The sequence below is a fragment of the Magallana gigas genome, chromosome 7 (genome assembly GCF_963853765.1).
Source record: "Magallana gigas chromosome 7, xbMagGiga1.1, whole genome shotgun sequence".
NCBI classification, from domain to species: Eukaryota; Metazoa; Mollusca; class Bivalvia; order Ostreida; family Ostreidae; genus Magallana; species Magallana gigas.
This window is the reverse complement of record NC_088859.1, coordinates 28,429,995-28,452,449: the sequence shown is the minus strand read 5'-3', so window position 1 is coordinate 28,452,449 and position 22,455 is coordinate 28,429,995. Positions and strand designations below refer to the sequence as shown.

Genomic DNA, 22,455 nt, shown 5'->3' with positions numbered 1-22,455 from the left:
TCTTCGTTTAATGTTTTCTGATATAAAATGTATACGCGTATTTATATTGTTCGGAACTTGCACATTATCACGTTTGGAGGGGAGGGGATCTTGATCCACTTTCAATAATCACATTCCGTCAAAAAAAAAAAGGGGGGGGGGGTGTCGGCGTGTTGGACAACTACTGACAGGTTTCAAGCGGATATTACATGTTCTTACTCATACGAGGGCAGTTGTAGGCAGTTAGGATCATGGACAGCTGGCTCATGTACATTTTATTCCGAGTTAGTCCAATCAGTTGAAGCACAGCACAGGGCCACCTTTTTACACGAAAAAAACCCCAAACAGATTAAATAGTTAAGTACATACTTGATGTGTAACTTGATGGAGCGGTTGTTCACATTATTTATAATTGATTGCCAAAAATGGAATAGTTCATTGCCATATTACACAGATAATGTAAACAACTCGGTGATTTCGTCTGCGAAGGTGTACATGCATTGTGTGAAATTTGTATGTAAAGTGCGTGTCATAACGATGTTTGTAAAATGCACACCAAACTCAGAGAAGTGCGCACTTTTGTGTACATTATGCAATTTATGATAAACTGCAGTCAAAAAGCGTACGACATAATTTGTAATCAATTTAAGAATTCTGAATGCATTTTGGCCAAGATGCAGTGATTGAATACTCTATGTGCACATATTTCTACCCAAAAAGAGTAAATTAAGACGGTGTATAAATTAATGATAAAAGTAATCTTCATTGGCATAATTCAATATTGAGGATGAGCTAAACAAATTTATTAAGTACATTTTATCCTAATGTCTGAACATATTTTTCATATAGATTTTTTGTCCTTATCATTTTTTTTAACTTCATTGTTCATCGGGGAAAATTGAAAAGATTGTGATAAGGACGCGTGTGAAATTTAAGACATCAAATCTTTAAATCAAAGTACATAGGTGCATATCTTATATAAAATGCACTTGAATTAATGTGTCTCATATTTTTCGTCGTCTGCTTGGGTGAGGTGATATTTTGAAGAATGTTTCTAGCACCCATTTCACCCCTCATGAAATTTCTTCAGTTGAGCATGCTTCTGAACAATAAGTTGTACCTAATAAAAAAATGGCTGTTCTGGCGTGCAAACAAAGTACATGTACCTAGTGATTTTTGTCTATACCCCCCACTTGAAATTACATCACCACTTGGTTAAATCAAGTTGTCAAGGTAGAGAATAAAGATCTTTGTGTGTTAAATCAACGGTTAAGAGAGACGAATTCATTAAGTTGCCGAGCTAAATACAACAGTACACCTTTCCAGGTTGTTCAAAACTCTTGTGAACGTCGGCTAAATATATCTGCTTAATTAGCAGGGCATGTTGGTACAGAAATGCAAATTTATATCTTTTTAATGAGGAAACAAAGTTCTAGACTATATGACCTCATTTTGTATTTAAAAAAAAAAAAGAACAATTACATGCATTTACATAATGATAACAATTATAAAAAATGTGAATACTGCCATGCAAATGTTCCCATGAAAAAAAGTAAATGTTTTCAATGTCCCTGAAAAAAAAATGATGGAGAATTGTTATGTCTGTCTGTTGTCTAGGGGTCATTTCACTTTTGAGAAGGTGACGAGAATATTGATTTACCATGTACATGTAATTAGTTAATCCCTAATTACGCACATGTATGCGACATTTAATTGACTACAAAATATTGACCCTCTTATCGATTTGTATGTTGCCCTATTTCATTTAAATACCGGGACAATATTCCAAATCAAAAGGTCTTGATCTTATACGAAATTCAGGCAAAGACCGTCTTTAAACTCACCTACATGTGTACTTATATTTTACCGTACTGCATTTCAGAACTTTACATACATGTATATCAGAGTACAGCTAAAAGTATGGAATAATTGTGTATATTTTGAAAATCTATTCTCAAAGTATACTAAATGCACGTATGTGGTTTAATTTGATATTTTTTTTTTTGGATATGGGGTTTAGTAAATTGTCTTTTATTTTTTTATAATTCACGGCTTTTAAATATGCACGTTTATGAAACCATGGCGAACATAAACATTAATAGCATGCATACATTGTACATGCATTGTACACGGCAGAATGTTTGTAGACTTGCTATTATTTTACAATACCGGTAGTAGTTTATTTTCCAGTAATTTGTTGATTTTTTTTAAATTTTTCAAAATAATGTAACTTTTTGCATTAAACATGTTTTAATATCGGTAAATTTTTCAAAGCAACAATTTAACCATAAAAATAACCCAAAAACAACAACAGCAGCAATAACAAAAAATCCACCAAAATAACCCACGTACAGTCAAATTACATGTACATAATATTGATTACAGTATAATAATTGTCGACAGAAGGTTCTGGCAAAACCTGTGATGTAATGAGTAATGTGAGAGGGAATGTTCCTTGCAATCTTCAGTTTGGTAATTCACAAATTCATGATTATATAAGCTTTTTTTCCGTCTCCTTCACTCGTGGTTTTTAATAATAAATACATGTATTTCCTTGCCATAGCCTTAACAAGTTTTTTCTTCAATCATTAATGAAATATAAGTATCATAAATATTCAAAATGACCAGTGTTCGGTTTGTCTGCAGAATTTTACATATATACACATCAATTTATTGCGACCTAAGATGCTGGCACTAAAAAATCATTACATGCGTTTGATCTAAATCGCAGACAGTTAAAACAATATTGCATGTATTTGATTAACTTGGTTAATACATGTAGCAGAAGCCTTTTTTTTTTTTAGTAAAACATCTCAGTCAGAACCACGTCGCGTCAATAATTTTTCGATGACGCTAGATGACGCTGTGTCGTCTATCACCTCCGTATACTCCGTGGGAAATGACGCATTTTCTCCGGAAGATACCCTTGATTCCATTTGATGCAAATCACGGTCGCGGGCATTTTCTTGTTTCGATTCTTCGAAACTGAAACCGTTTGTACTTCTATTTTCATTTTTTACGTCTTCCCACAAGTCTCTCTCATCGTCGTGACTAGCCTTTATATTTTCCTTCTTTTTTGAGTCACTTCCATTTTCTTTGCGTCCCACTTGACTTCTGGCCGGGAAAGACTGATCAATTTCGTCCGAATCGGTTGAATTTGCGCTCGAATATCCCTTTTTGGCAGAGCATTCACTGTCCAGTTTTTCGTTTGAAGGATACTTCAGTTTATTTTCAGCGACATCCTCGGATCTCCTCTCATTGTCACTTTCATGTCGTTCATCACCGCTCGATTCCTCTCTTCTAAGAACAAAATCGCGAGCCGAAAAATCATACATTTCACTTCCTTTGCAATATCTTTCAACTGCAGCTTTACGTGCCTGTTCTTCCTCCAAGTCCATCAAGGATTTAAACACAACAACGCTGGAGCATGCGCTGTCCCTGTCATTGCTAACCAGCTGAATTTCTTGAAGATGTTTGGCTTTCTTTTCATGAAAGCGCGTGAACAATAAAATGGCGTCATGGAAGGATTGTACGCAAGCATCCAATGGAGCACCAAAATAACCTTAAAAAATATAATATTAAAGTAATGGTAGGAAATTGACAAGAACTTAAGAGCTTTGAATTGTTTTATAAGCTACTAGTAGTATTTAATGCAGAAAGGTTTCAATTGACTTACCAGCTCCTATGACAGGCATAGACAAACTTCTGAGCCAGATCTTTTCGGCATATTGGAAACAGTTGAGATAAGTGCATGTCAATAAATGCGCGGACTGTTCTGGGATGTCTTCCCGCCAAGTTGGAACAGCAGCATGAAGAATGTACGTCACCTTCGGATCAAGGTTCCCCCCAGCGCAGGTATGAATGACGTCACCAAAGAGAAGATTTCCATTTTGCGTAACGTGGTTCGCACACTCTTCTTTCATCTTTCTGTCGGCATTTCTAGCGATCACGGCAGATATTCCGAAAAAAGTTATAAGGTCTGTGCTGGCGGGGCTGATAATGGCATCTGTCTTCTGCGCAAGGATGTCGCCCATGGCTAGTTTCACAATCACAGATCCCACGGGCGATTCGTACTCTAGTGCCAGGTCAGGAAAATCGGTCTGACTGAGGGACATGCCCGGTTGAAAGGACCTACTGGGACGAGGGTGGACGATGGGGTGATCTCGTGGTCTTGGAGGAGGAGGAGGTCGTCGACGCATCATCTGTGTTTCTCTTGTTGAAAAGCCTATTGGACTTCTACTGCCAACATTGCCGTCTTCATCCGAGTCACTATTGTAATTATTAAACACCATAGGGACTCTCATCTGTTCTCTTGACACCCCCGATTTAAAATGAAAGGTTCTGGGATGTGGAACATGGGATGCTTTGGAGAGAGACTTTGATTTTTCTATGTCTGAAAGGTTCTGACGCCTTGTTTGGTAAGACCCTCTGTCCATGTTTGGCGATTTTACAGGGTGTGGTTTACCTGATCTTGGATCATTGTGCGAAAGCTTACAATCTGACATTTTCAGAGAAGAATCCGTCTTTCGATCAGCGACAATATTTGAACCGGTTTGGTGTAACATTTCCATGTCTGAAAAACTTTTCTGCTGTGGAGCATTAGGTGCTGTTGATCTTTTAGTCTTTTTGGAGCCGTTCGAAAAATGATCATGATCCAACGACGGACTTAGAGTGCGCTCTATTTCCCTGCTATTTTCCTTGCGTTTATATAATGAAAGCGAGGGCGAAGCATATGAGACGTTATCGGAAGAGTCGGAATCTGTGCTTTCCGCCATCTGTGGAGAGCGCCTTGCTTCCAATTCTTTCGTCTCCTCTTCCTTACCGTTGGGCGTTTTGGGGTTCGTTCTCTTGTTTTCTTGATTCTTCTGCCACATGTCAGTCAGGTACTTTGTCGCCCATTCAATTTGGAAGGAATTCCCACAAATCTTGTATGTCATGGATTTCGCGTCGAACATGACTTCCATATCGCTTTCATTTTCAAGGCTTCTCATAAGCGGAGGGTTCTCGTCCAGCAGCTGTGTTATTGCTTGTTCCAGATATACGGTAGTGCTCGAGAAAAGCTGTCAAATTAAAAAAAACATCAAGACATTGATATACAATTTTTACCCGCTGAAACTTTAAAATACAAATTTCAAGGGTTTTTCTTTTCCCGTTTAATCTGTTGCCTTTTGCCGGTATACCAAGATAATTTACCTGAACCGGAAGCCTACTAAGAGCCAACTTCTTGCCGTTCAAGGCGTGGTCTTTGTCAAAGGCACGCTTGTATTCTGCGAAAAAGGTATAAATGACAATTGCTCGATTTCTGTATTCAAATTATTTGTAAAAATTATGTGTAAATATTATTTTCTTTTTCAAAAGACGTACCATCGTTTGTAAAGACGATAACAGCACTGTTGTCAGAGAGTGGGTAATATATCTCTTCTAGTTCTGTACCGCCATTTTGGGATTTTTCGAAGTAGATAGACAGATCATTTGTGGTGACCCCGGAAGGAATGTCGTGAATTCGAAAGCCTTTTACCTCCATCTAAACTCTATAATTAAACAAAACAGTCACATCTCGGAAATTGAAAAAAAAAATTTGGTGGCTAAAGGGTGGTGACACGCGGAGGAGTAGTCTACCAGACGCTGTTAGGCTAACTATAGTCGTTCGTCATCATTTATCATAATCAACTTTGTAAAACAAAGTACCATAACTATGCTCTATCCACATTAACAATGATAAGGTTTTGTCTATGTTTGTAAAGAGTCGATCACAAGCATTCAGTCTATTGCCGTTTCAGAGGAATTTGTCTGTACGTCGATCATGTTGATTTGGTCTACGGTCGATTTGGCAAATTCAGTCTGTAAGCGATCTCATTGGATTCAGTCTACAATCGGTCCATGTGGATTCAGTCTACGATCTATCTAACAGGATTTAGTCTACAGTGTCGATCTTTGTGGATTCAGTCTACGCTCTTTCTCGTTGGATTCAGTCTATACAGGCGATCTCACTGGTTTCAGTCTACAATCGATCTGGATTCTGCGAATCTGGATCTTGATGTAGTCTACAATCGATCCCTTTGGATTCAGTCTAAAGTCGGTCTAACTGGATTCTGTATACAGTCGGTCCCACTGGATTCAGTCTCCAATCGGTTCTTGTTGATTCAGTCTACAGTCTGTCTAACTAGATTCAGACTACAGTCGATTCAAGTGGATTGAGTCTACAATCCATCCCAATGAATTCAGTCAAAAGTGGATCCCACTACATTTTGTCTACAATCGATCCAAACAGAGTATGTCTACAATCAATTCTACAGTTTATCCTGTAAATCATTAAAAAATCAAGGTATATAATGCAGAAGATTCAGTCTGATGTCAAAAATGATCCAGTCTCTGACAATGAGTCTCCTAAAGATGACTGGCAGATGTGCATGTGAGTTCATCATTCAGTGACGAACAATTCAGTGTCTTGTCGATGACAAAATACTAGTAGTCGGTCCATCTAGTTGGTCAAGGAGAACTCATTCTCCAAAGCTAGGAGTCAGTCTTTTGTTAATGTTAGACAAAAAAGTCAGTATTTTGTTTATCACTGAAGATTCTTCTATATATAGCTAGAAGATCTAAAAGGATATTCAATGTACAGTTCATCATCAGTCAAAAACAAATAGGATTCATGCTCCAGTCGATATGATTAATTTAAGTCTACAGTATAGGACTTAGTGGATTCAGACTGTATCTTACATTGCTGTATAAGTCTGAAGTCGATCCCAACGGAGTCAGTCTACAGTCGATCCCTGTGGATTTAGTCTATAATCGACCCCACTAGATTTAGTCTACAATCGATCCCAGTAGATTCGGTCTACAGTCGACCACTATTTCCTCTCTATAGAAGATACTGGATTCAATCAAAAGTCTATCTTTAACAGATTCGGTCCCCGTGTATATAGTCTATCGCAGAGAACTCAGTCTGTACACTGTAGTCGATCCAGTTGATTTAATTTGGTCAGTTCAAGTGAACTCTGTTCATATTAGTCGATTCTTACTAATTCAGTCTCTAATACGATTCCATGCAGTGGATATATACAGTCATTAGTTGATATATTTGGTCTACACCTATATAGTTGATCTCATAAAGTTCAGTCAATGACTGGATCCAGTCTAAGATCGATGACGAAGGAAATTCAGTCTATAGTCAATCACTATTTATCTAGGCTGGGATTAAACAAAGTACTTTACTGTCAATTCCATAATATTGGGTCTATAGAGTTATGCATGCTCCTCATTCAAGTAGCAGAGTCTGACAGTCAATACATTTGATTTAATTAAAACGGAATTGAAAGCATGTGAATAAATTTGATGGGTTTCATTTTGAATATGTTTGATTTAAATCAAATCATTTGATGCAACCATAGAAAATCTGACATTACAAGTATCATAATGAAATAAACCCACCTTTAGTTATCCCAGATGTTCAGAATTCTAATGCTTTGTAGGATGAAATTTTTTGGGTTTTCTGTCAAAAAATCACAAACCGAAAGTAGATTTTCTGTGCTATTATTATCAACGCGTGATGTGAAAATTTCCTGTGGGGAAATGGCCTAATTTTATCTTCATGAAAATTTCTATTTGGTCAATCAATATCTAGAAATGTTATCTTTACTATGACCATGTTACACTACAGTGGCGTCAGTGGGGTGGGGGTGGGGGTAGAATTATCAGAAATCTTGACAAGCAAAAGAAAAAGGATTATGGTTATATATGATAAATGCACTCCTATAGTGTAAATAGTAAACACAGAAAAATGAAATTTGACCAAAATCGTGACCATGACCCTTTAAGTGAAAAGAAGAAAGATATAATATATTTAATCCAGCGACCCCAAAAATAAAAGAACCTACGCACGCATATAACAAATTCTTTGAAAGTCTTTTCAATATGTGGCTAAATACATGAATGTTTTAGAAAAGTCACATATTGAAATCTTTGCTGAATTTTGAGTACGACGTATAAACTTGTACCGTAATACCTGTATATAGATGCGACGTTCCTCAGTTTTAGATAGTTTTTCTTGATAGATTATTTCTTCTGCATTTGCATGTTAATGCCCAAAAACTCAGAGTGCATTACCAGGCTAATTTCGGAGTTAAAATATTTTGAATTTTTCTTTTAATTGCATACAACATGAAATTAAATTTTTTTAAAAAGTCAAAGTACCTATTTTTAATTGAAATTATATATCCAAATCGAAAAAAAAAATTATACAACATAAATATAATTTTGAAATTACGTAGCAGAAATCTTCAGATTGCGGAGATAGAAAAAAAAGAAAGAAAATGCATTTGTAATGTAATTTGTAATGGAAAATAAGTCGCGTCTGACCTTAACCAGGATATTGTGTAATTTGCATTTCTTTAAATATATTTTATCTTAATATTGTATAATATTGAAAATATCTGATGATTGCAAAAGCGCCACATTGAAGTCGACACCATATTATTAGTGCGCTATACCTCTTTGTAGCGTATGGTTAAATACAAGTTCATCACTGACGCAAATGATATACATGGGGTTTCATAATTATACAAAATGAATATAACGTAAATTTTTTTCAATAATTTAATATCTAATCGTACAGTTGCTTAAAAATCATATAAATATACGTAATAAGAAATCATGTTTTGAATATTATGAGGTAATACTGGTAATAATTATGGTCAAGCGTGATCAAATCTATCATAAACCATTAGGACTTTATTGGATTTGATCACGTCCCGACTAAAATTATCACCTAGCTCCTAATGCTCGAAAATGATTTCTTAATTTATTTCAACTTGCATTATGACAAATTCGAAGTAACGATCATTTAACTCATTGAATAGCATGGTACTCGTGATAAGCCCGAGGGCTAATCCCAACACAAATACACAGGATAGCTATAGGCCGTTACCGGTAACAACATTGTCCGAAAGGAAATATCAAACCATCAATATCCTATAAAATATATTCATCATCGTTGAAACATGCACTTTGTCAAATGTATGTTTCGTGATATTTAAAACCCTTATCCGTCTTAAGGAACTATTACATGTGAAATCCTGCATGCAGTGACGCAATCTCCTTGTTCCGCATCGATAGGCAGATGCTGCTGATAATTGGCACTTGTCATCAACAGGACAGGGAGGGGGAGGTTAATGAAACAACCAGGAAGTCTGCACGACAGGAAGAGGACAATTTGAAGCGTACAAATACGACTTAACATTTACATAAATACTGACATTATGATATTGTAACCTTCACTTACATGTACATGTATTTTGCATGGATCATCCTTTTGTTGTTTATTCCATTACTTTTTTAAAATGACCTTCATTTACCAGCAAATAACATGGTTTTTTTTCATGTTTATCACTTTCCTGGTAATTAAAGCAAAGGAAGAGAAGTGAAAAAAAGCTATACATATACATACTGACGATGCAATATATGTATAATCAAAACCCTGTAGCTAGCTCAATATAATTTTTGGTGCTTGCTTCCCAGAAAATAGCATCAACTGCGTAAATAATTCAGGACCGGATATAGATAAAACGAAATATCAATTTAATTCAATAAGCAGTGACAAAAATATACATAATGCCTACATTATATTAATTCATAGATCAAACACAAACGACCGGCCTTTCTTCGATAGATACGATATACAAATACGATCCAAATAGTAAGAAACAATCTGGTCATACACACGTACACCCAATTAATAAATAAATTTTATGTTACAACCAAGTTAGTCTGAACATATGAATATACAGATTATAATGTATAAAGAAGTAGTGTCTTTAAAGTGGCACGGTGACTCAAAATAGATGGTTTACTTTTTGATTATGACAACCGAAATAAGAAGAGCTACTTGAAATTTCATCATACGGAAGGTTTCACGCATCATAAGCCATCACATATCAATTTACAAGTCATTAAATCTCATCCGGAAATTGCACATGTAAACAAACCGAGTTGTTTTGGACATTGGCTTAGTGTCACGTGATTGCGATTTCTGTCTAAAAATATTTACATTTGGTTTGACAAACTGAAAAAAGAATTTGAATTTGAAGCTATTCGATGTCTATGGTAAGGAATGTGCATTAATAGAGAATGTATCTTATCAAAAATATAGTTCTTGAAGACATCATGTTTCAATGAGAGGTTTCTGGCTCATGATGTTAGCCACGCTGCAGTAATTACATTCCCCTGCGTTTGCGAGGCTATGAAGCGGAAGGAAAACTCAATATTTATGTGTTGGCCCAACGCTTAGTTCTATTTTTCTCTTTTTAATTTGATTTATTTACTTTTGAATACCGTGATTTTTCAAAAGTTCATCTTTTCATATGTAATTTAAAATAATTGGAATTCGTGTAAAAATTCGATATTTGCTAAATCATTGGTTTGTGCGTCACCATGTCCCTTTAACAAACAAACAAAAATCAATCGCTTAAAATCATTTTAAAATATTACCCTAAACTTAAATTTGCCATCATTTAGAAACCGACAAAATTATGATACAGAATAAAAACATAAATTAATAATCCCAGTATTTAAAGAAATATGAGCTGTATTTTTCAACTATTATAGTCGTCCTGAATAAATTGATTTGCTTCTCACAAAAATCAATTTTTTTTTTCAAATCTTATCTTATCATAAGAGTTTAATTAAAAATTGAAAGTTACATGCATATTTATCATACTTAAAAGTTTTTTTTTTAAATAGATTGAATGAGACATGATTTCGGCCTTCTACATCGTATGTAATTAGGAAGGTTTTTAAATAAAGTAAATACATTGAACTCAATGCTTTTGACTACGATCATGTCGTTGAAATTTTACTAACAACATATGAAAGTTTTACCAACACGTTTCTGTTATGACTACGCTCTATCGTATTAGGGGGCGTTCCCTATACCGGCTCCATTCATTCATAATCCAACTGGTGAATGCAAATGAGGTGATCTAGAGACTCTCGCCAGATCTTCCTTTACTACCGAGATCGTACGACTACCACGTCATTGAATAATTTACATTCCTTCTACTCCGCATGACTCGACTTGACATAATATATTACCGGCATATATTAAAACCCAGCCCCATGAGCTTTTAGATTTTAGTGGCATTGCATAAAAAGTCAAAGAACTCAGATTTCAAGTTTTCATACATTTTATTCTCCAAAAAGCACTTTGTGCCAAAACAATGAACAACATGAATCATTCTTCACATTCAAGCAAAAGATTTACAAACAAGAACTATATACATGCACACAAATTTGGCACAAAAAATCAAATTGTTAAACAGTAGAAACATGATTCACCTACAGATAAACATTAAAGCGACTTGCACTGGAATGTTTTGATGACCATTCATTTTCATCATTCTAAATTAAATAGCAAATCAATACAATTTGTGAATTTTTGAATAGCTCTAAATAATAACAAATAAATGAAAGAAAAACCAGTTTAAAATAGTGCCTAAAAATAGTCATGAACACAAAATTAAGTCAAACGATGCGAGATTTCAAAATGCGCTTGAATAATTTTAAAAAGCCGGTAGGCAGTGTCAAGTAACCTTCAAGGTTTCCTAACTACGTGTCTCAATATTCTAAAGCTTTACACAAGGTAATATTTCACTGTTTAAAGTTTTTGCTTGAGTAGAACGGACGTTTTTACACTATAGCATTACACAGTTATAAAAACATAAACTTATCCAATGCTAAACATGTACATATTTACAAACTACAATGTACAAACATTTTATCACTAGGAAGTCTCCCAAAACTAGCACTGAAATATATCACATAAAGCTACATTACACAAGCCATTGTGCCTTGGGCCTGCATTAAAACAGTAACGGGACTAACTAAAACCTCATTGTAGGCTATGCAGATTTAACACTTTGACATTCTGTGTCATCTAAGACTCCATTTAAATTTTGGTAGAGATATTAGACACTACAACTACATTACTGCATGAAAATTTAAAAAGATTGGTACGAGGTGCATGTAAATATCCCAGGGCACAACAGAATGTGAATTTCTTTGCAATTGAATCCAATTTCAATAAATACATGAAATATACATCTTCAGTCATACGAATGATTGGCAATAAAATGACATCTATTATACCATACACACATGAAACTAATGATATCTGGGTGAATGACTCTCCATACAATGAACAAAATCTTATATACAAGCACAGCTAGGTACCTTCTGTGTCTACATTTCTATCTTACACAACATTCTATCTAAATCCATTCCATCTACATGTGAACAAAGCTTAAATTAGCATTAACATGTTTAACTAAAATAAATAACAAAAACATAAACAGAACAGTCTGAATACATACTGGGCTCTCTTACCCTCACTTGTGTCATACAGTATACAATTCATCCATTACATTTACTCAACATTCACACAAAAGGAATAAAAATAGAAAAAGAAAAAAAAAAGATTGAACTCTATAAATTTCAAAATAAATGCAGATTCTTTGTTCTCCATTATGCACAAATAAGTATTTTTCAATAATTGCAAATCTATTTTAAATGCAGTAACGTTCTAAATCGTGGTGTAAATAAAAACAATGTAGAGAAATACAAGAGATTGCTTCTACTCAGAATTCAAAATAAGAGTATTCTTGAAGTAAAATGAGAAAATGAGAGAGTAGAGGGGGGTGGGGGTTAGGGTCCATCGGTATAGAGTTTTATACTGCTCCATAGACCACGGCAGTAGATAAGGCGCGGCCAGCACAGTCTTGGGTGTTGTATTCAGCGGTAGGCTTTACTGGAATGTATTGCGGTACGCGTAGCCACACAGCTTGGATATGGATACAACTCGCATTTGAGGCCTGGCCGTTTAGCTCTCCGATCTTCCACTCAATATCTTAAAATCAATTTTGTCAATTCCTGAATGATTTTGTTTTAGGAAAATATAGAGCCTATTGTCAATGGAATGTCACTACAACACTTCTTTAGCATCAAACTTCCATGGGATCGGCATTCAATGGCTCCAACGCAGAGTCTCTATTAATGCGAACAGATTCCTCTGTCGTTTTCCTATACACTGGATTGTCAAAATTCATGCTCTTGATGTTCCTCTTTGTGTATCTTCGGTAAATGAAACAACCAATCTGCAAAAACAGAAACACGAGAGTAAGAACCGGTACAAATTATTGAATGCGTTCAATTTATAAAACTCGCCAAGGAGGATTTCAGTATTTTTTTTCTAAAAGTATCGATACTTACAATGACAACCAAAACTGCTAGGCCCACCACCACAGCAATAGAAATGACAGCCACAGTTCCGACGGGACTTTCTGTTTGTTTTCTGACGACCGTTTCGTTATTCTCTTTACCCGTCACTACATGGTAAGGGCTGTCTGTGCTGATGGGAGCAATTCCATGCCTTTTGGTAGTTATCTCAGGTTTGGGGGTAACCACAGGTTTCTCTGGGACTTCAGGCTTTGAGGTAGTAACCACTGGAACCTTGGGGATCTCTGATGTCATTGGTCTTTCAGTAACACCTAAATTGAAATTTTTTAATAAAGTAAATCATTCAATTTTTTCTTGGTCAAAGTAAAATATTTAATTGAAGTTCAGTAGTCTTTTATATCAGTAAACGAAATTGCAATTATAAAAAACGTTGTTAACAAAGCCAGAAAGTTTATGCTAGGTTTTAAAAGCAGTTGCTGGTTACATAGAAATAGAGGTAGGAGGTGGGATTATTACAAAAGAGCAAAGAGGAAAAACAAAGGCAAGGACATGCATGTCAGGTATGCATTATTAAATAAAGTCTTCATTTTTTCTGATCAGAATTCCTATTCCAGAAATTTATTACAGAACAGGCCTCACCATGAGAACTAGAGGAATTTCTGTTTGTATTATTTGGGGAATCTGTCTTAGATGAAGGAGTTGGTAATGGGCTTTCAGTTGGTCTTGGTGCTGTCAATAATAAACGGTTCATGCATAAATATTCAAGAGCTGGTTAAGGTTGTTGTTTTTTCTATATAGATTAACAGTAAGAAGCTCTACATATTTAGTTTGCATTTAAGCTATATAAGCATTCTTTGGTATGCAATTATATATAAATACATATATATATTCAGTATATATTTTCAGATGCATTTATATATGAAGGTCATATCATTTTAAAGTTGTTAATTTATTCTGGGCAATGAGCCATGTAATTTCTCTTCCATTTCTATTTTGACAATCGACACAAGAACATCTTGTTATTTACACGACTAGACATCAATTATTTAATTTTTTACTGATGCCAAATGTATTTTCTACATTCCTTATTAATCTATGGCTTCTTCTCCCTGAACTTTGATCAAAACTTTCCATGACATTCTTTCTCTTGCTGTGCTTACTGTGCAGTTGTTCATTTTCAATAATTTTTTCTAATTATTCACATGCTGCTAATTGTGCACAAATTTTTCGGCATTCAGAAAATTGCTCTTCATTTCTATCGACCTTGACTAGTACGCATTAAAAAAACCCAACAATTTGGAGCAATTAATATATATGAAGATTTGAGTAATAAAAAAATAAGGACTAAAAGTATTCAAACTTGTATGGAATGGTATGGAATCTTTGAAAACTAAGCAAATTAATTCATTTGAACAGATTTATTAGGTCGAAACAGATTTAGATCTGAGTGCATTTAAAAAGGAGACCCACTTTCAAATTTACAGATAATACAAAAACTTTAATTGAACCACTGCACACATTCAATCCTAGCTCTACGTTACCTAGCACAGGTTATGGGCGAAGACATGAAGCCGACATTTATAGCCAGGTTAATGCAGTAACATATACACAAGAAAGATGCAGATGAAATTGCACATTGAAATCCCTCCCCACTATTAAAGCTATCACCTGCATCCTTCTTTTTGGTGATTTAGATAGAGTTGCAGTAATGTGCACTGATGACACCCATAAATAAGCTTCACTTACCACTTTCACGACATTGTTTTCCACTCATAAGCACCATGTTGTCTGGACAAGCACAGGCATACCCAGCGGCGTTGTATTCTGTTGGGGCTGGAAGACACAGATGGGAGCAACCTCCATTGGAAAATCCACACTTGTTGGGACCTGTAAGAGAAAACAGATTTCAATTCTCAAATCTATACAAAGGCAGAAATTGATTATAATGTCTACAAAAAAAAAACTTCAAAGATAAAATGACAGATAAATTAACAAGTCTGCTTACTGTGCAACTGTCTTTGTTCATGATAGACTTTAATGTCCATTGGTGATCTCAAACCGAGGGCCAGTTGTGTGTATTCTTCCCCTGTGAACTTGTGCACCTTACGAATTGCCTCTGATGACCAATCTGTCCAGTAAACATAGTCCTGGAGGGGAAAAAAAATGAAAATGAAAACAATGTCATACTGACTGCTATAATGTTCCAAATGACAAAAAAACAACAACATTAAAACCCAGAAAAAAATGAATATTACCTCAAAAATAGTCAAGGAGAATGGATGAAGAATTTGTTCAGCATTATGAAGAATTCTTTTGACATTGCTTCCATCTAATTCAGCAGCAAAAATACTCTTCAGCTTTGCATCAATCCAGTAGACCTTTTCATTGGCATAATCTAAGCACAAGCCATTGGGCCACTGAATATTATCTTTCACAATAGTGGTTCTACTATTTAGGTTACCGTCCATTCCAATGCGCTCAATCTTGGGATGAGTGCCCCAGTCAGAGAAGTATAACCATCTGTTTGTAAGAAAAGTTCCCATTTCCATAAAATATCTCAATTCAACATTAATCAGGTTTATATTCAAAATGAAAAGATTTTATGTTTACTAACTAACATACCCATTCCTTGGATCCACGGCAATGGATCTTGGTTCATCCAAATCTTTGTCTACCAGAATCTTTTTCATGGTTCCATCGGCAGGAGCAACCTCGATGGTGTTATAGCCAGTGTCTGTCCAGTAAATATTGTGGTGAATCCAGTCCACAGCAATTCCATCGGGAGTCTTCAACCCAGTGCTGATGACTGGTACTGCAGTCCCATTTACCTCGCCTTTCTCATTCATTTTGGCTCTAATGATTAAAACAAAAACTAACAATGTGAACACCTTTTTTAAAATTCATTCACAGAACTTTCTTTGACTTGTTTATAATGTTCCATGTGTTAACTGTATAGCTACAATGTCCTATACTTACTTCATAATTTTTTCCTCGTGACTGTCCGACCAGTACACTACTTTGTTGTAGTAGTCATAGTCAACAGCGATGGCACTTTGCAAGTCGCTCACGACTGGCTGCAGAATCATACCGTCCACCTCCAGCTTTCTGATGTCATGTCGGTTCGCAAACAGTAGCCAGGCCTTCTCACCTATCAAAGTCACAAATGAGAGTTGTAGGATTTTTTTTTTAAGACAACAACACACAAAGACCAATGCAGCAGAATCTAGATGTAGAGTATGTAAATTATTTACTTACCAACACCTTTACAGATATGTTGTCCATCGGGGAGTATTTCTGGGTAGTATCCAGGAATGCATTCACATTTGTACGATCCCTTCTCATTGACACATTTCTGGGAGCAGACTGGTGGCCACTGATCACACTCGTTGATGTCTTCGCAGGCAGTATCGCCATTCAATCGGAAGCCATGCAAACACTCGCATCGTCTGTTCGTTTTATCGATGGGAATGCACGTTTGCATACAACCGCCATTATTGTACTTGCATGCGTTATCTAAAACAAAAAATAGACATTTATGAAATTACATCACCGATATATGTGCAAAGGTACAGAAGACATAAAATTCAACAATTCTTTATTTCAATCACTAAAGTGTTTGTTCTTATTTCTATATTTTTTTCATCTTCATTACATTATTAAGCTCTAAGCTTTGGACAATAGACCTTCTATGAATTCAGCTCAATTGAGATCAATTTGAGGGGATGGCTGTTGCTGGCAACTTCTTGTAATTTTAACAATAATGCAAGTCTCTCTTGTTATTATCAAAGGCAGTTATAATCATGCAAGCTTTAAATTTTCTATTCTGTCCAATATTCAAATTTAAATAAATACATTAAATACAAAAATGATGGTTAGACACATTAAACACAAAAAACATAATTGACATGATCACATCATTATAAAATATCTCCTAAGAATACTTCAGGATCATCAAGTCTTTGTATGATAAATGGCTAAATACCCTGGTCAAAATTTAATTCAACATCATCTACAGTTTCTTAAATGCACTAACAACTGGTTCAATTCATTGCACACTGCATGCCATAGAAATTTCATATCTTAATTGTACTTTGCATTTAACAATTTTTGCAGATTAATTTTTCATATCAAAAGCGTCATCAGTCTATCATTAATCTACTTTTGCATTCTACTAAGCAGGTTCCAATCTAGGTATAGGTTTTATCATCATTGCTTCTTTTTCCGACATAGTTCATAGTTGATAATCTCGAGATTAAAGGTTAGTTCTTTTTTTTTATACACCAAGTGTTAGTAAATGATTATGGATGGATGTAAAAATATTACAACCATTCTGAACCCTTCGTGTGTTGATAGTAAAGATATTGGCAAAAATTTTACAGCCCAGTACAGAAAAAAAAATAATGGATTCCATGCGATATATTTAAGAGACGAAAGAAAATATATGAATTTACTGGTGCCAATATTTTTTTCAACTTTGCTTAACATTAATTACTAACACAATAACTTAAACACTGATCAAAATAAATAGATTAATTAACCAAGGTGACACAACATTAAATCTGAGATCTACAAGCTTTCACATTTACTCAACAGAGAAAAGGAAACAAAGGGCAGAATATTAAGACATCAAGAGAAGAGAATAAATTTCAAGCACCAAAGATGACCATCGTGTTGGTTTTTATTTCTCTACCCTGAATTGTTAACCTACCAAACTTTTTTCGTCCCGAAGTTGTCGAATTGGCTTCAAAAAACCCACATTAAGTTGAAGTTAGATATATATGTACAAATGTATACAAAATAGACTTACATAATCATAAGCAAAGTAAATACATGATATAGATATATATTGCAACAACTATTGCTAACAAACAATAGAGTGAAATACAGAAGTACAAAGTTTTATGACAATGAAAATGAATGCACATGGCTTCGTTCCTTTACCAACATTTAAAATGATATATGAATTTTTTTTTTTTTTTTCAAGATGATACATGAGCGTTAGTAAGAAAGAGGTATCTACCAGGGTTTTTAAAAGGCTATAGAAAATATTCTTACTTTCACAAAGCGAGTTTTCCTCATCAGCATAGTTGTCACAGTCCATTCTCGTGTCGCACAACTTGGTAGGTTCAATACAAACAGATCCATTGTTATAGCAATCAAACTTGTTACTTGGACACTTTTCTGTTTTGGCTGAAAAAAAAGAAAGATATTTCTTAATCTATTTTTCATTAGTGAAGAGAGATGCATATATATATTTTTTTGGGGAAATTTGCTTTTTTCCTCTAGAGGTGAATTTTCCTTCAGTTAACCAAAGATTCTGTACAAACTTTAACTTCTTGTGTTCATTTCAAACACTACAGTATAATGCTCTTTGAAAAAAGTCAATTCAGTCTTGAACACTTACAACAGTTGGACTCATCGGATCCATCTACGCAATCGATGTAGCCATCACATTTGAGGGTGACATAAACGCAGTCACCGCTATCGCATTTAAACTGATCGGGGCGACAGGTTGGGTTACCTATGAATATAGAAGAGAAAACATTGTCATTAAAAATTAATGCTCACTTTTCTTATTACATCAGAAAAATAACATTTGCAATGTGTTCTCAACGCAGAAGATGACAAAAGTTTTTTTTTAATTTTGTATTCCTATAGGTGTGCTGCTGCATACCTTATTATTATATTCATGTGTATTGTATTGAATACAGTTTATGCTAGCTGGGTGTTTTCTGCAAATGTATGCATTTAAATTTCAGACTAGAAATAAGCTTTCCTTTGGCCAATGAATTATCTCAAGTTGACAAAAAACAACTCCTTCCTTTGCAATATGTAGATTTCTGTCAAAACGGTTGGTTAGACATTTAAAAAATTGTACCCATGTTTGGTTGGATTAGTTCCAACTAGGGTATCGGTGTGTAACCTTATTAAAGGTCATAATCTATGTACCTAGTTTAAAATCCAGACATGTTTTTGAAAACACGAACGGTTGCCAAATTGAATACATTCAATTGCAGTATTTCCTACAATTAATTGCTGTCAGGTGTCGGCCATTTCTTGAATTTCAAATAAGCAAAAATAAATTTCATTCAAACAACTGATGGAAGGTTGAAAATTAAAACTTTGAATTTTTTTGCCAATTTAGAAATCATAGCAAGAGTGATCACTGTAGTCTGGGCTGTTTCTTAAAATGACAGATAGCAAAATCTACTTACAGTCTACTTCATCAGATCCATCCAAACAATCTTCATCATTGTCACACTTCCATGAACTGTGGATACACTGCTCACCAGTGCGGCACTGCCATTCGGTTTCTGAGGAGCAGATCGTAGTGTTGGAGGTTGTGCAGTTGGATTCATCACTCTGGTCGTTGCAATCTGGGTCCCCATCGCAATACCATAGCTGGTCAATGCACTGCTTGTCTGCACATTGGAACTCCTCAGCAGTACAAGTTAAAGGGGCTAAAGAGCAGAGGGAAAAGAAAAGGAAAGAATTTACCATTAACCATGAATGCTATCCTTACCATTTAAGTGAAATTCATAACTAATGCTTCACAAATCTCTTAGAATTTGGGATTATGCTCACCACAACTTTTCTCATCGCTTTTGTCACCACAATCATCATCTCCATCGCATCGCCATTTGTTGTTGACACACTTAGAATTGTCACACCTAAATTCATCACTTGCACAGGTAGGAGAGGTGCAGTTTTCATCATGGCCATTAGCACAGTCTGGGGAGCCATCACATCGCCAGCTGGCTGGAATACATTCTCCATTGCCACAACTGAACTGGTCCATTGTGCAGGATTTGTTTTCTGAGAATTGTTTGAAATTCAAAATTAATATACTACAGGTTCATAGAAATTAGCAATGGTTCTAAAGAAAGAAAAAAAAATGTTCAAGGTACTGTTTGAGAAACGTACGACAAATATCAGTTTCATCAGATCCATCAAGGCAGTCAGTTTCTTTGTCACATGTCCACCTCATTGGTACACAATGACCAGATTTACAGGTAAATTCATCTTCTGGGCATGTACGGGAGGCTAAAATGGAAGCATATTTAAAATTTTAAAATGTATTAAATAAATTAACATGTTTGAAGTGTATGCGACTTTTTCTTCTGCAGATGCCATCTTTTTATTTCTACACATATAGCTTGCCCCAGTAATTCATTTTTTTTTAAATCATTCTCAACACGTTGCATAAAACGCATAGATTATCCAGTATGTTCAGGTAACCATATGGGCTCGGCACAGAGCTAAAATCTGATTGGTCGATACCTCGTCCGATATCGAGCGGCTCTCACTTCCTCTGTTCAAATGTCTCTGTTCAGATACAATTTTTTTTTCGAATCAAACGTGCTTATATATGTTAAGTAACCGAAATAAATGATATTTCATTTTTTTTCCCCAGATATCCGACTGATTTAGTTCTTGTTGGGTTTTGTCTTTTCATCCTGTTGGCAAGGAGCCACGAAACATGTCCCATGTGTCTTGCTTACTGTACATTTCATTATAATAATTCCAATAAAAAAAATCACACTTACGACAATTTTCTTCATCTGTTTTGTCGTCCTCATCAATACAATCGTAATCTCCGTCACATCTCCAACTTATCGGAATACATCGGTGCATGCATTTGAACTGGTTTTCCTCACAAGTAAGCGGTTGGCCCGTGGCTATATGTTTGTAAAGGAATAAAAGTAATTTAAAATACATTCATGGTGTAAAAAGATATAAGATGCACAAAACAATATTTTTAAGTTGATTTACATTATATTTAGAACATTTTCAGTCAGGAAAAGAAAGATATTTACTAAAACATGACACCGGCCGGTGCGCCTTCAATGTTCATCCCTACATCCTCGTTTTACACCCAACAAATTCAGTTTCTTACCTGTTTCAGAGTAAGTAAAATGGCTCAGGCATATTAAAGCATAAACAAAAATCAACGGAGAGTGGAATAAGATGTTCATCCTGAGCCCACTTCTTTCCTACGGTCTTTCACAAATACTATTACTAGGTATGCCTAGTGGATCTGAAGATCTTTCCTCGCGATACCATGTAGTGACGTCAGTCGCCTGACCTCAAACATAACCTGATGGGTGATCTAGAAACTTTTCAAAATTAAACCGAATGAAATAAACTTCAGATAACCCGTGTTGTTAATATAGTACAGTAACCAATGAAAGACCATAACAAATCCATCGTATGTGTACAATAAACAATATGTAAACAACCTGTACAAGATTAATAAACGGAATTAAAGTTATCTCATGAATATTCATTAGGTAGTCAGACCATGCCATGCTGTACAGAGAATCTCGCGTCTATCTTGATCAATAATATTCCCATATAAATTCAACAGATTTTTCATAATTTTACATTTAAATTTTTTAAATGTCAATTTTATTAATATTAAACCGATTGACACAACGTCATAACGTTGTGTGTATTTTGAGAGAGAGAGAGAGAGAGAGAGAGAGAGAGAGAGAGAGAGACGTACAGAGATGTATGTGCGGGATATTGCGTTCTATATCAAAAACGAAATACATGCTATTCAATTGGTATTCACGCAATAATTGAATATTTGATGTACTTTAGTCATATAAATTTTGAAAAAAAACTGCCGGTTAATAACTTGCTTGTCAAAAGTCTTCAACATATATTTGATATAGTATTTGTACAATCATTGCAGTAAATAATATAAAAAGTGTTCGAAGTAAAAAAAAGAAAGAAGAAAGAAACCCTTTTTAAGTAATTAATTATTACCAAAGTAATTTACCATAATTATAAGTGTCTATTTAGATTTTAGAAATATAGGTCTTTATCATGTAGGCACTATAGGTCTATATTAAATTCTCAATAAGATAATTTTTTTTGGAAACATCAACTTTAAAGTTGGAAATCAACTTTTAAGTTTAAAATTCCAAGGTTAAAGTTGAAACCAACTTTAATTTAGAGTTGATTTTCAGCTTTAAAGTTGGAAATTCCAACTTTAAAGTAAAAAAAACAAAACAACAAACTTGTACGCGGCAATTATGATGAAATTTAAAATTTCGGGGACACTAAACTGACACAGATTGTTCTTTGAACAAATTCTTTTGAGATTTTTTCGTATAAATTTTGCCGTAAACAGAAATTCTGAGCACTGCAATTTTTTTGTTGAGCATGAAAAACGCATCAAACGTTATATAAAGCAAATGTACCGTGTCACGAAAATTAACATGTTATATACTAAGGATTGTA

General features: G+C 34.9%; 2 protein-coding genes across 4 annotated transcripts; both read right to left on the bottom strand.

The window, feature by feature from the left end:
• Nucleotides 1-1,417: 1,417 nt before the first annotated feature.
• Nucleotides 1,418-7,564, bottom strand: LOC105339843 (uncharacterized). The gene is made up of 5 exons (XM_011445614.4): nucleotides 7,411-7,564; nucleotides 5,344-5,510; nucleotides 5,173-5,246; nucleotides 3,656-5,039; nucleotides 1,418-3,541 (listed from the first exon to the last, which is right to left on the bottom strand). Exons 2-5 carry the CDS (start codon nucleotides 5,501-5,503, stop codon nucleotides 2,793-2,795), a joined length of 2,367 nt encoding a protein of 788 aa, XP_011443916.3. The 5' UTR covers nucleotides 5,504-5,510; nucleotides 7,411-7,564; the 3' UTR covers nucleotides 1,418-2,792.
• A 3,577-nt stretch (nucleotides 7,565-11,141) lies between these two features.
• Nucleotides 11,142-21,286, bottom strand: LOC105339844 (very low-density lipoprotein receptor). 3 transcript variants are annotated; one of them, XM_011445615.4, is made up of 17 exons: nucleotides 21,104-21,286; nucleotides 20,754-20,885; nucleotides 20,131-20,250; nucleotides 19,792-20,022; nucleotides 19,422-19,667; nucleotides 18,611-18,727; nucleotides 18,262-18,396; nucleotides 17,915-17,947; nucleotides 16,462-16,719; nucleotides 16,183-16,354; nucleotides 15,829-16,059; nucleotides 15,462-15,726; nucleotides 15,212-15,353; nucleotides 14,953-15,093; nucleotides 13,846-13,935; nucleotides 13,240-13,517; nucleotides 11,142-13,124 (listed from the first exon to the last, which is right to left on the bottom strand). In XM_011445615.4, exons 1-17 carry the CDS (start codon nucleotides 21,180-21,182, stop codon nucleotides 12,972-12,974), a joined length of 2,823 nt encoding a protein of 940 aa, XP_011443917.3. In that variant the 5' UTR covers nucleotides 21,183-21,286; the 3' UTR covers nucleotides 11,142-12,971. The 3 variants fall into 3 exon arrangements, with proteins under 3 accessions (XP_011443917.3, XP_065922262.1, XP_065922261.1); XM_066066190.1 differs by lacking the exon at nucleotides 13,846-13,935; XM_066066189.1 differs by lacking the exon at nucleotides 17,915-17,947 and having other exon boundaries at nucleotides 21,104-21,285.
• Between the last annotated feature and the right edge of the window lie 1,169 nt (nucleotides 21,287-22,455).